The sequence below is a fragment of the Triticum aestivum genome, chromosome 7B, assembly GCF_018294505.1.
Source record: "Triticum aestivum cultivar Chinese Spring chromosome 7B, IWGSC CS RefSeq v2.1, whole genome shotgun sequence".
NCBI lineage: Eukaryota > Viridiplantae > Streptophyta > Magnoliopsida > Poales > Poaceae > Triticum > Triticum aestivum.
This window is the reverse complement of record NC_057813.1, coordinates 55,375,500-55,388,247: the sequence shown is the minus strand read 5'-3', so window position 1 is coordinate 55,388,247 and position 12,748 is coordinate 55,375,500. Positions and strand designations below refer to the sequence as shown.

At 43.4% G+C, this 12,748-nt stretch overlaps 1 protein-coding gene across 1 annotated transcript; it reads left to right on the top strand.

Annotated features, from left to right (window-relative positions):
- Positions 1–9,561: 9,561 nt before the first annotated feature.
- Positions 9,562–10,736, top strand: LOC123160209 (putative ATP synthase protein YMF19). The gene has a single exon (XM_044578020.1). It carries the CDS (start codon positions 9,888–9,890, stop codon positions 10,524–10,526), a length of 639 nt encoding a protein of 212 aa, XP_044433955.1. The 5' UTR covers positions 9,562–9,887; the 3' UTR covers positions 10,527–10,736.
- The last annotated feature ends 2,012 nt before the right edge of the window (positions 10,737–12,748 follow it).

Below are 12,748 nucleotides of genomic sequence, written 5' to 3'. Positions count from 1 at the left end.
ACCACAAGAAACTCTTATTTGGCATTCTGACATGTTGATACTTGCAAGAAGATCTTCAGTCTACGAAACCTCTCATCAAAAGTGGTATTTGCTGCAGAGTTTACGATAACATCCACTTCTTCCGCGATCTCTTTGGCTAACTCAGGAGCAATGCCAATGTAGGCTTCCCTGAAATTACCAACGACTGGAACCTACTTGCTTAATACAAAGCTGTGGTAGTTTTTCCCATGGATTTACTGTAAACACCTGAACAACTCGGTATCTTATACCTGTATTGCAGACGGAAAATATGGTCATTTGCATGAAGAACAGAAAGTAGTCCGAAGTAATCATCATACCTCGTTCTTCAATCTTTTCATGGCTGCTTCATTGTCCTTGATCAACACGTATATTTTACCAACATCAGGATTTTTCCTTAAAATGGGATCGATAAGAACTGATGATCAGAATCATACCAAGTAGAATGGAAGAACAATGGAAGGAAGTCAGGTAGCTTAGAGCAAGACAAAGGCAGAATGGAAGAACTGCCTAAAAGTGGGGGCCCAGACAGAAAATGTCTCACTCAAACTCGCATTTGAAAATGCTACCCGCCCTTGATGTTCGTAGATCAGTTTTGCCAGTTAGGGTTTGTGTGGTGGGTTTCGATGATCTTGGGTAGCTCCTCACTTGGATGAGGAGTGGGGAAAGAAGATTGCGGGAGATCGGTGAAGAAGTGGAACTAAAGGATACTATAACCAAAGCTTAAAATGGGGGGGATGAGGCTGATGTTGAGCCGGGTGATGAAGCAACTTCACCGCAGCAAGAAGCCTAGTGAGCGGTTGACATGGCGGAAGGTCGTTCTACCTTTCCATGTGCCAACAAAGCAGGCATACTTGATTGACTCTTTGGGGCTCGTGGAGACATTCATATTACTGCGTTCTGTGATCGTAGATCGTCAGGATTCATCATTGTATATCCGAGATCTGAAAGTGTGGCAAATGGATTTGAAGGCATGGAAAGAGGCCGCCCTCGTGCAAGACTTCTTTATTCTCCCGATTTCCCTCCTCCAGTTGGATTGACACGAAAGTCCAGTGATAACGTTGAAGTACTTTAAAGAGTCCCTTTCAGCCCCCGCTTTATCATAGGAAGAAGAAGAGTAATCTAGTTTAGGGGTAAGTGCCCTTTTGTTGCCAATATCTAGAGTCCTGTTGTGTCGATAGAGCTCGGAAAACTCCTCTTTTAGTGATGGATTCTAGTAGCCCTATGCCTAGATTGCCCAAGAACTACTCTGCTTCTATATTGGAAAACACTGTGTTTGAGCTTCTGAAAAGAAATGAAGCTGCTACCTGATCCAAGCAGATAAGATGCTCACGGACTGTCCTGAGCACTACGGAGATATTTCTTGATCCACATGAGAGTCAGCTCCCTACACCTACACCGGATTATGTCAATGAGAGCTTGCCAATGGAGAGACTTCTGACTTAGAGGCACCGGAGTTGGCCAACTCAAATTGCATTGACAGCGAACCCTTGGTAGATGATTCAGAGCAAGATCAGATTCTTGATGATTTTTCCCTTTGTTTGATCAAGCGATGCCGAATCTTTATAGCGCATTTCCACCTATCCATGCTTTACGACTTGTCGCCATGAAGCACATGCCTGCGAAAGCTTCTTATTCTACAGAATAAATAATAAAGTACTTAGAATGAATGGACTAAAGATCCACTTTTCAAAAGGGACGGCTCCGCCTACATGTGAAGATCTTTCAAGCAAAAATAATGGGTAGCCATGAGAAATCTCGATCTGCGACTCTGATACCATGATATCATTGGTCGAAGAATTCCTTGCCTCACGGGACACGTAAAGATACCTACCCACCACCCTTGTGCGTGCGAACCTAACAAGAGATGTTGATGCCAGCTACACCGTGCTTTCTTTCCGACCGACCTAACGTTCCGAGGAGAAGAAGGAATGGTTGTATGCATGTGCCGGACGCCTATCAAAAAGTAAAAGAAACCATGGATGGGGAGAAATAAATCCCTACTTACTTGACAGGTTTCTGGGTCTCAGAAACATAGAAAGGATTTCACAAATAGGATAAATGTCCAGTGAGGACATCTCCTTGCTTGCTTTTTCATTGACTGATTCTAGTGGCTGGCCTAGTGAGAGAATTACCAGTGTCTGTCATTAGACTTTATCTTTCCATGGTGAACTCCTTTGTTGTTGAAAATCGGCTGGCTGGATTGACCTTCGGGATTGAGTCACTCGTACATTTATTATATTTACTGCAAATTGAAATCTGCGTTACCTACTTGCTTGCGATGACAACAAGCAAAGATTTGCTTGTATAGTAAATCATTCATATACTTATTTATAATCAACACTTTTCTGCAAGAATTAACTTTATGCAAATAACTGAACGCCAAATGGAACATTTATTGGCCATAGAGAAAAACGTGGGCTCAGTTGGTGAGGACTCAAGAGGCCAAGGATGAAAGGTAGCCATGTTGACAACGTGATCGGGAAAGGCGCGAGGCTTGCGAGTATTATCCCGTGTGCGAGTAATCATAGGATGAGTGGATTGAGTTGATGAAATGCGGGCTGATGCTGTCGGATCAGTGGAAGTAGAAGGTGCTGGAGTTAGTGGATCAGGACCAGGGGTCAAGGGCTGCTGTACTGGGTCCGCGGGTTGAGCAGGTAGGCTGGAACCTGAGGAGGTATAGGTAGGCTTACTGAATTGGTAATCGATCGGGCAATTCGTTAAACGATATCTGTATTATGAGTACCTCTTCTAAACCATACCACTCTTCTGGTAAATGGTCTGAATCAGTAAAAAATGAGTTCCTTCTTCAAATCCATCGGTCACATCCGCCCTACTATCTCAATCGGTCGAACTGTATTGGTCAACTACAGGAAACTGGCTTGGTAAAGGTCAACGGTCCTGTTCAAGCATTGGCGCATAACAGGAGGCTAGCTCAGTAGATTAGTTCTTTAGTTTCGGAGTGAATGTTTTGCTTTCTTTTCTTTGATCTACTCATTCATGAATTCCATCAAAATAGTAAATAGAAAGAATTTCAAATCACCAATCATACATAATATGCAATTCTTGTGAACGAAAGAGATATCCGATTTGAGAGTCAGGACCTTAAAGCTGATTATGGTGAATCCGGTGATAAGACTGGCAAAGCTTCTTTACTCTAGGTAGAGGTGGTTGTGCTTTTCATTTTCTTTAATCTTTCCGCGAGGGTCCCCGCTTTCCTCGAGGGAATACGACGAGCACTCATCTCCAGCATTCAGGTGGTCCTATCATCTCTATTTCCTCCCGACATTTCCTTCTCTAGTCAGGGAAGCCATAATCAGTTAGTCAGAAGTATATCTATAGGGAGTTTCTAACAAGAGAACTGGATGTGCGAAACTTGTGTCAAGAGGGGTGTAGAAAGGAGAAAAAGCATAGTTCAAACTAGCCTCATCACAAAAAAAGCCCATGATCAAATGTCTTCTTTGAGGTGGCACAAAGACGAAAGTAATTAGTTCAACAAGGCCGATGATAGAAGGGCTGGGCCTAATTAATTGTTCTAGTATAGAGATGAATGAGAGGATGGAGATAGCGCATTGAATGGTTTAAGGAGGTAGTTAAACAATGATAAAATTTTGCACAGATAATGCGGGATGAAAGTTCGATATGTTCCTAAAAATATGCTAATTTGAAAGGTAGGAATTTTTATGGTGACCTATGAAATATGAACTCGAAAATGCCAACCTCGAGAGGAGTAGGCGATCTCACTGCGTAATGCGAAAGTGCCCGTCTGGTCAAAGTAAGAAATAGCATTAGATACTGGTCAAACAGCAGACCCGAGCATATGGAGGACAAGTGGAAAGTGGATTCCAGGTTCGAGAGGTTCCTCCGTCTGCCTCGGCTCCAAGGCGGCTACCAAGCTCGTAAGCAAGCGGTCTGTTAATGATACTTAATGAAAAAGAGATCGGCTCTTGGATGATATATTTGGTTATAATAAAACATTCCTTAGGTTAGAAACCGATTCAACCGACTACTTACTGAAATGAAATAAGAACCCTCTTTGGGAGAAGTTCTCATTGTGATTAGAATGACCAGCACGAAAGCAGTGATCTTCTAGGTCTGACTCATAAATAGGCCTTGGCTCCGTGGCAAGTCCTTCTTAAGCATGTGATGGAGCTCAAAAACGGCGTTAGGCCGTGAGGGCAACTGATGACCATTCGGTCTATTGATAGGACAGTCACTACCGAAACCCCTTTCTATGTCCTTCCGAAGATGGAATACGATCTTAAACTTAGACGAGTTGCTAACCGAAGGCAAAAACCAGGGATTTTTTGAGTATGTACCTCGATTTCCAACGGGAAATTCATATCTAATAGAGGACTAGATCGATGCTTTAATGCGAGGGAAGGGTATCTACTCGCTTTCTTGCCTTATCACGAGCTATTGAGAACGGATCTAAGGGCATCCCTACCTACAATCCTTCCTTGGTGCCCAATTCCTATCTTCTTTTCCAGATCCTTTTTTACATTGAGCAGGGCCTTTATCTCCCTAGCTAAGGTTGGTACAATCCCTCTATAAGTATTTGTTAGTGGCTTCGCCCTTTATAAGATAAGTGGGTCAATTGGGCCAAAGCGGAAGAGAAACCAGTATCTATTGATGGCGAGCCTGGATAATTGAAACAAGCAAGATACCATCTCTTCTTTAACTGAACTGAACAGAGCAAACCTCCACCGATGCGGCCAAAGAGCAAGTGGACTGAACTGCTCTCCCTTACTATGAATAAAACGGAGAGTAGAACCAAACACTTGAAGCTCTAATTACCAGTATCTTTGGATACGGAGACCGAGGAAGAGTTCCTCCAATCTCTTTAAACACACTCTAATTGGGGGTCTAGATTCCAGGTCGGAACCCACGTTATCCCTTGTTTAAGGGGAATAGATGAGATCCATGGCATATACCTCGCAACTAACAGAGGCAGACCCGGTTTAATGACACCTTTCACAATATCATTAACCCGAACCTCGTCCTCAGCAGTCAGAGGCGTGATAATTGACGCGAACGTCCTCTTATACTAAATATCTTTTTATCAAGCTATTATGATGCTCGCTTCTCTTCGGTTGGATTCCTCTCGAAGAAGGAAATTGTGCTTCTTCAGTTCTACATTCAAATTATTGTGAGTAGATGGATACCAGGCCTTTTCTGAGAAACTTGGTTTCGGGAACTTTGTGGGATCCTTGGTAGAGCCATTTGGAGCGGAGGGTAATCGGTTTATGACAAAGACTGTGCTTTCAAACACGACACCCAGGGGAATGGAGGCTTTGTACATAGTTGCAAGACGTTGCTCTACAATGTCTCGGTGTTGACGCTCTGCGAGGCCTTACTGCTCCTTATCTCATTTCTTTGGAAAGGCAAACCTAATTCATACAGAACTCTTGGTACATTTCTTTTTCACTCTCGCCCCGGCGAAAGCACACAATGCAGATCCATGCATGGGAGCTAGTTCAATAGGCCTCTCGGTGAAATCGCCTACTTTACTTTTTATACGAAATTTGTTGCACGTAGATCTTCCATTTATTGGGAATTCGTTCGACGACCGTCTGATTCTAATTCACTTCCATCCTTTAGCCATGTCTCTTGATCGATACCATCCACGTGTCTTTTATTCTTTCTAAAAATAAAATGCATTGCGACTTCCTCTTTTCTGATTTGCATTCAAGTAGATAAGAGAAGCTTGTGGGGATCATCAAGAACAAACTTAGACCAGTTCATATCTGTGCCTGCACAACTGAAGAGGTCAGAGCAATAAGCCCGGATGCGCTCACCTTGGCCCAGGGTTGGCCCTTGAAAAGGATAAAAAAATATGAGATAGAGTGGAATTCTTTTCGCTATTGCATTCCCTGTAGATCGGTTCAGCCCATTTCTTGTAGCATACATTCGAAGAGAAACCATTTATCCAATCTGCAGATGTACGCTGAGAAGGAAGGGGCAGCAGACCCGACTGTTGCTCGTACTTGGTTTTCTATGGAAGGTCCCGAGTCAGCTAAAAAACTAGAAAATCAACAGCGATCGATCTCAGGGATCAGCCCATCTGATCTTTTATTTGATTGGGATTGCGGTTTCGCTGGGCTTACTTTCTTGATGAGGTTTAAGGTATAGCAAGTAAGGCGATGCCTCCTCCCTGATTGCAGAAATTGTTGACTTTAGAAAAGGTTCAACAAGAACTATAGCAATAAAGGAGCTTCTCCAGTTCCACAGGTCAAGGTACAATGGTAGAACTTGTCTCCTTGAATGGCTACTTTGGGAAGACAGACCTCTCCCTCGCTTATCGCATGGCTGTCTTTCCCCTCTACGAATGCCCAAAATCGGGTCGATTTTGAAAAACATTCCCTCCGGCTATAGGCCGAAACCACGCTCAAGTGCTTCTATAAGTTATTTTTTACTCGAAAGCCGGTTGCTTTTTTTACGATAAAGCCGCCTCTACTATGCTCGCCATCAACTGATACTGGTTTAGCTTCAGCGGAAGGATGGGGAATCAGGAGAACATGGGGGGAGGAAGTAGCTACGCCTAACTCAAGATCTAGGAAATGCTTAGTAAGGTATCCCCGGTATTTACTGATTCTTGCTGTCCCTATATATCTGTAATGATCGCTCTGGCTCTGGGCCGTATGATCTTCGGGATGCAGAATAGGGGATCGCTTGTAAAATGGACCAGCTCCGTATCAACGAATCTTCTCCGTTCTTATTTTTACCTGTTGTATTATTTCCTAGGAGGAATACAATGCTCTTCCGTTCTTTCCAATGACAAACAGGAAGTCAGGTTTCAAATGTAATTCCGTGTTGGTAACTTAATTTGGGTCTGGGAGGCCGAAGCTACCGATCAAGCTCCATTTTATAGATTTTATAGCTCAGCCCTCTTTCTAACAATGAATCACTGATTTCCCCGATATTTGCCTCGGAAAGGGGAAACAAGATATCGATGGAATTTACCCACACCATCACCACTTTTGAAAGAGAAAATAAGTGTTCAGCTGACCCAAATTCCGATCGAAAAAACAAAAACTTATGGATTGAATGATTTCGACAAGCGAAATCGACTCGGAACCAAGGGGAACAAGACGAGATTCCGTGTTCACTTATCGATTCCAAAATGAATCGAATTCGTGAACTTTAGAACGATATTACTCCTCTTCCTTACGGCTCCCCTGTGCCTAGTGATTTCTCGTGCTCGATTCATCCCATTCGAGTATATCTACTCGGCTATCCTTAGAAAAGTCAAAAGATAAGGAGCTCAACCTGTGGAAATCCTACTACCATCGGCTGTCACATTCGTTCCCACTTACCGCAGGGATGGATCAAGTAACTGGTGATTCTTTTCAAGGTCAGATGCTTTTTGGGCTTATTTTCTAAAAAATCTTCATTTTGATCGAAAAAACCCGGGGTTAGGCGAATGCGCGGGTACTCTTGATCTGGCTGCTCCATGTAAATTTCCTCATCCAACTCCCCATTAAGGAAAGCCGTCTGCCCATCTGATGAACGAGAAGACCGTGCGAGGCAGCCCGTGATAGTAGTACTCGAATGGTGGTAAATCTAGCCACAGGTGAGTAAGTATCAAAGAAATGCCTACTTTTGCTGCTATGCGGATGGAGGACTTTTGGGCCTGGCATTACGAGAAATCGGGACAGTTCTCTGTCCGTTCTGCTTACCGGATGTTGATAAAAACGAAGCAGCGACGGGGTACCCGTGGATCCACTATGCAATAGACCACTCGGGTAGTGTTGCCATAGGCGACACGCAGAGCCCGCACTGTCAGATGGGAGAGCGCCAACGGCCTTTGGACGATGTCAGGAACGGGGGACCTTGAAGGATCAGGAAGAGAAACATCTGAGCCACCGTCAGACTCATCACCGTCGGAGCCAGCGTTGTCAGGCGCCTGAATAGCATGGGATCAGTCCATCATCGCCCGCAGCTTCACTTCACTTCAGTTCAGCTCAGCATACTAGGGAGACCACGGGGAATGTGAGAGTACTGACATATGACCCAATCGCGACAAAGCCTTGTGCTGCAACAACTGTGGCTAGGGATAAGAGTTCCTCGGCTGCAACTTCCAATAACTAAGCTCGCGTAAAAGTATTAGTTAGCGGGTCTTGGTTGAATAGTGGATCTTGGTTGAGAAACTCATAGATAGAGATTGATCTGTTTGCTCTCCGCTTAGTGGTTTCTTACTCGGTCTCCTCATCTGAATAGATGGTCGCACGCTTCAACTAGAATCCAAACCATAGTAGAACGGGGGCTCAAAAGGAAACTTCAGAGCTGGAATATATAATCTCCAGTAGTACACTTAGCCCTTCGGCCTTATTTCAACTTGAACATGAATTTGCAGAACATTTTGGCGTTATTATATTAACATAAGCATTGAACACTGACGGCTAGCCCATACATGCAAACACAAGAAATCAAACCAAACAAAGACACCTAGCATAGGAGTAGATTGGAATCAAACTAAGACAAAGAACACCTGACATGAAAACAAATGTCTCCAGGCACTTATTGAATTTAAACCTTAGAAAACTAAAAAGAGTCTACAGACTCTTCTATTCTGGCGAGATGCTAGACGAATAAAGAGCACTTGCTGCTCCACCCGTAGCACTTCCTGCCTCTCCTCCAAACCCTCTATGTGCTCTCTGGTAGCGCGAATGCGCGCTTCTTTCTTTGCAAGATCCATTGTTCTAACACTTCTCAACTGGTTGTTTAGCACTCTATGGTGCCCTTCAATCTCATTTTGCAGTTCCTCCATTTCGGTAGCAATTGCAGAAAGCCTGTTTGCGGTTGCAGCATCCATAGCAATAGGTGCTAGTACTCAATTTCTTTGTGATGAAGTGAAGATATCTATATACCATTTATAGAGTGGTAGAGTAATATCGCCATGCAGTACGAATTGCATGGCTGCATGCAGCCTTTATGAACAAACAAATTTTGCAGAGCCGTTTCACCTAATCGATTCCATCGGCGGATCATCCACGTCACGAATTGAATGGCAGGCACAATTCTTACTAGTTCTCTGCCCTACTTTTTTCAGTTGAAGACTATCAGGCCTGGAAATGGAAACTTTGGACCCGGGAGACGGTTTGATATCTCGTACATAGCCCCAGGCCCCATAAGGGTCACTGTATGTAGGTTTTCAGCTCTAAGGTCCCCACTCATCACAATCGTTGGCCCTCATCCCGCATTGGAGCATAGCGTTAGTATCTTTCGGTGTATCAACAACATAGGCACCTGATCTATTTGAACTTTAAACCACAAGGGAAGTTTTCACATAAGCAGCCTTTCTCCCGTTAAAAGGTGGGTACCTTTCCCTAAATCCTTCTCCCGTGCATGCTATTCTCCTGTTCCCCCGAAGGGCGGTATCAATACGGCAACCCGAAAGCTCGTTATCAAAGTGGTCTCTTCTCAAAAGCTTATCTGCCAGATGAAAACAAGTTCGTAGTAACAGGTGGCCGTTGAGCTCCTAGTTTGACTGTTGGTGCCAGACTAGAATGGAAGAATGCCCATAATACTGAAATGAAGAAGAATACCTCACTAATAAGAAATAGAGCAACACCCATTGTGCTTCCTTTCTTTTACTAGAGAGAGTAGTCCAAGCCTCTAAATATCTTGAGGGCTTTGTGTTGGATCTGATGGTTGAGCCTTTGTTCTTTGCGAGCCTTGCCTTTCTCTTTTTTGCTCTGCTGTGGAGTTCTTTGATGGTCTATCTTCGCACCTGGCGCTTCTGGCGCTTTCTTCCTTCCACCTTCCTCTTGTACTCGACTCTTCCCCGATCACTCCCCAACAAAGGCTTGCTCGTCTTCGTCATAGTCCAAACTCTTTCTCGTGTGACTGTGGTGCTTTCTTGAGCGATGACTTGGGAGGGTTCCGGTCACCCCTACCCGGGCAGACAACCTCCCTCATTCACATCAGAAATGGCAAAGATTCCATTTTGGAAAGTCAATCTCTTTTTGTATAGATATAAAATAGCAAAAGTACGGTTCGGAGTCTTTTCTTTCTTATTTGAAATCCAAATCGAAATGCCTCAACTTGATAAATTAACTTATTTCTCACAATTTTTCTGGTTATGTCTTCTCCTCTTTACTTTTTATATTCTCTTATTTAATAATAATAATGGAATACTTGGAATTAGTAGAATTCTCAAACTACGGAACCAACTGCTTTCGCGCCGGGGGGGCGAGATCCGGAGCAAGGACCCTAAGAATCTAGAAGATATCTCAAGAAAAGGTTTTAGCACCGGTCTCTCATATATGTACTCCAGTTTATCCGAAGTATCCCAATGGTGTAAGACCGTCGACTATTTGAGAAAAAGGAGGAAAATCACTCTGATCTCTGATTTCGGAGAAATAAGTGGCTCACGAGGAATGGAGAGACAGATTCTCTATTTGATCTCGAAGTTCTCATATAACACTTCTTCCAGTCGGATCACTTGTTGGAAAAACATAATGCTCACACATGTTCCACACGGGCAAGGAAGCATAGTATTATGATGAAAATGAATGGAATACTCGGCAGAATTGTCATATTCCTATTAATGATTGTGACAGCTTTTATAGGATACGTACCACCTTGGGGTCAGATGAGCTTTTGGGGAGCAACAGTAATTACAAGCTTAGCTAGCGCCATACCAGTAGTAGGAGATACCATAGTGACTTGGCTTTGGGGTGGTTTATCCGTGGACAATGCCACCTTAAATCGTTTTTTAGTCTCCATCATTTACTCGCCCTTGTTCTTCCTTTTGATTTAAACATTCTCCCGCCGGGAGCTGCAGAATTCTGGCAGGGGCAGCCCCCTTTTCCAGATCATGAAAATGTGGAGAGTGATGATTCATCGGATCTCGACACGGATTATGATGAGCTAACTGATGATTCATCAACTGATTCATCAGGGAGTTCATCTGATGATTCATCAACTGATTCATCAGGGAGTTCATCTGATGATTCATCAACTGATTCATCAGGGAGTTCATCTGATGATTCATCAACTGATTCATCAGGGAGTTCATCTGATGATATGGACTGCTCTGAAGGAACACCCCCTGAAGGGAATGAAAGCCGTTTGATAATCTTTCTATAGGTTCCCCGAAGAGAATGGAAAAATCACAGAAACACTTTCTATATGTTCTATTATTTCGAGATTTGAAGAAGCAAGCAAGTTTTTCATATAGTTGTTTTTGTGTAGTGATCTATGTTCATGCGGATCACGAGGCCACTGATACCCCATGTGGATAGGTGGGATAGAAGAGTGGGCATGTGGGCTTCTATCAAAAGAGGAAAAGATACCGCCACGCTCATATCTCCCTTCTCACCTCTGGGAGGGGGAAACTAGCACTTTCGCACTAGATGGTTAACTCTAAGTTTTTGCTGAAGTAGGTTGTTCAATGCTAGTTCAATGATTGAGCCATCTTCCTATCACCAATAACAAATGGATAGCATGCGTTGTGCAACCAATCCTACCCTCAGTTGTAGTAAGCTGAGTGTGATCCGCAGAGAGCAAAGTGTGTATCACATGAATTTGATAGCTCAGGCCTTGGAAGGACCTTTTTGGCACTAGACAGACTCTTTAATATCGATGGCAGCAACTATCCATTTTCTCAATCAGATTACTGCGTGTGCGCTTGTGTGCTCCAATGTTTAGTAAATAAAGCAAAGATTTCTGAGCTAGGAATCAAAGGAAATGCTCTGACTCAAATCCAGATACAATTTGATATGTCGGAGACCTGTGTGACTCCCTACATGTATTTGAAGAGTCCCTCAGGATCATATCACAATAAACTAGACTGGTCAGGATGCTCCAACTAACAATCTAGAATCCATACTTGATAGGATCAAGAATAAAAACATGATATCAAGAATAGCATATTGAAAGATCCTAATAATTTTTCTTGATAACTTCTTCAACCTACGTATTTTTCGTATAAATTGGATCAATTATTAATAAAATAAGGAGCAAACATAGGTATCAGATATCAGGAGCATAAGCTTACCCGGGAGAAATGCACTCTGTGTTAGTCCGATCACTTAGCTTTTGCTTTTGCACACCCTACTGATGCCTATTGCATGACTCTCATTCAGTCAAACTAGAAACTGTGTTTATAGCTGGAACGATGAATGTAATCCTACTATTCTGGAAGGGTAGGGTCGTCTGAGTATGGTACTATGGACATCATGGCATATTGAATATAGTCATATAATTTGGTGTGCTGACACACCCAGAAAGGTTTCTACCTACACAAGGAAAATGAAGAAAGGAAGCCAAATACTGAAATGTATTAAGCTATCGATCGGGGGACATAACACTATGAGGGTTGTTAAGGCGAGGCTAGGAGCTTGATATGCTGTCGACTCAGAATCAAATGAGCACAGGGGACCCTAGTCAACATTCATATTTCTACCCACCGGTGGATGATCAGTCACCTTAGTTCCAATTTAGCTACTGTTCATTTTGTTGAACTCCAAGAAGGACCGATTGCTACGTACTCTTGAGAAACAAGATGTTATGACGCCGCTATGCCCGAGGTCCAATGATCCACCTATGTTTGTGTCGGATCTTATCCATGCTGCAACCAGGCCGTGGAATATGGAGGTGGTCAGAGAACATATGTATGAGATGGACGCCGAAGTAGTAGCAAACATTCCCATCAGTCATGTTGCCCAGCCGGAAAGAATGGAAGAGGATTTTTCGTATCACAAGACCTGTCTGCAACTCCCAA

What these genes read in the sequence shown, in the direction of transcription:
- LOC123160209 (XM_044578020.1), top strand. Translation starts at nt 9,888, where the DNA reads ATGACTTGGGAGGGTTCCGGTCACCCCTACCCGGGCAGACAACCTCCC.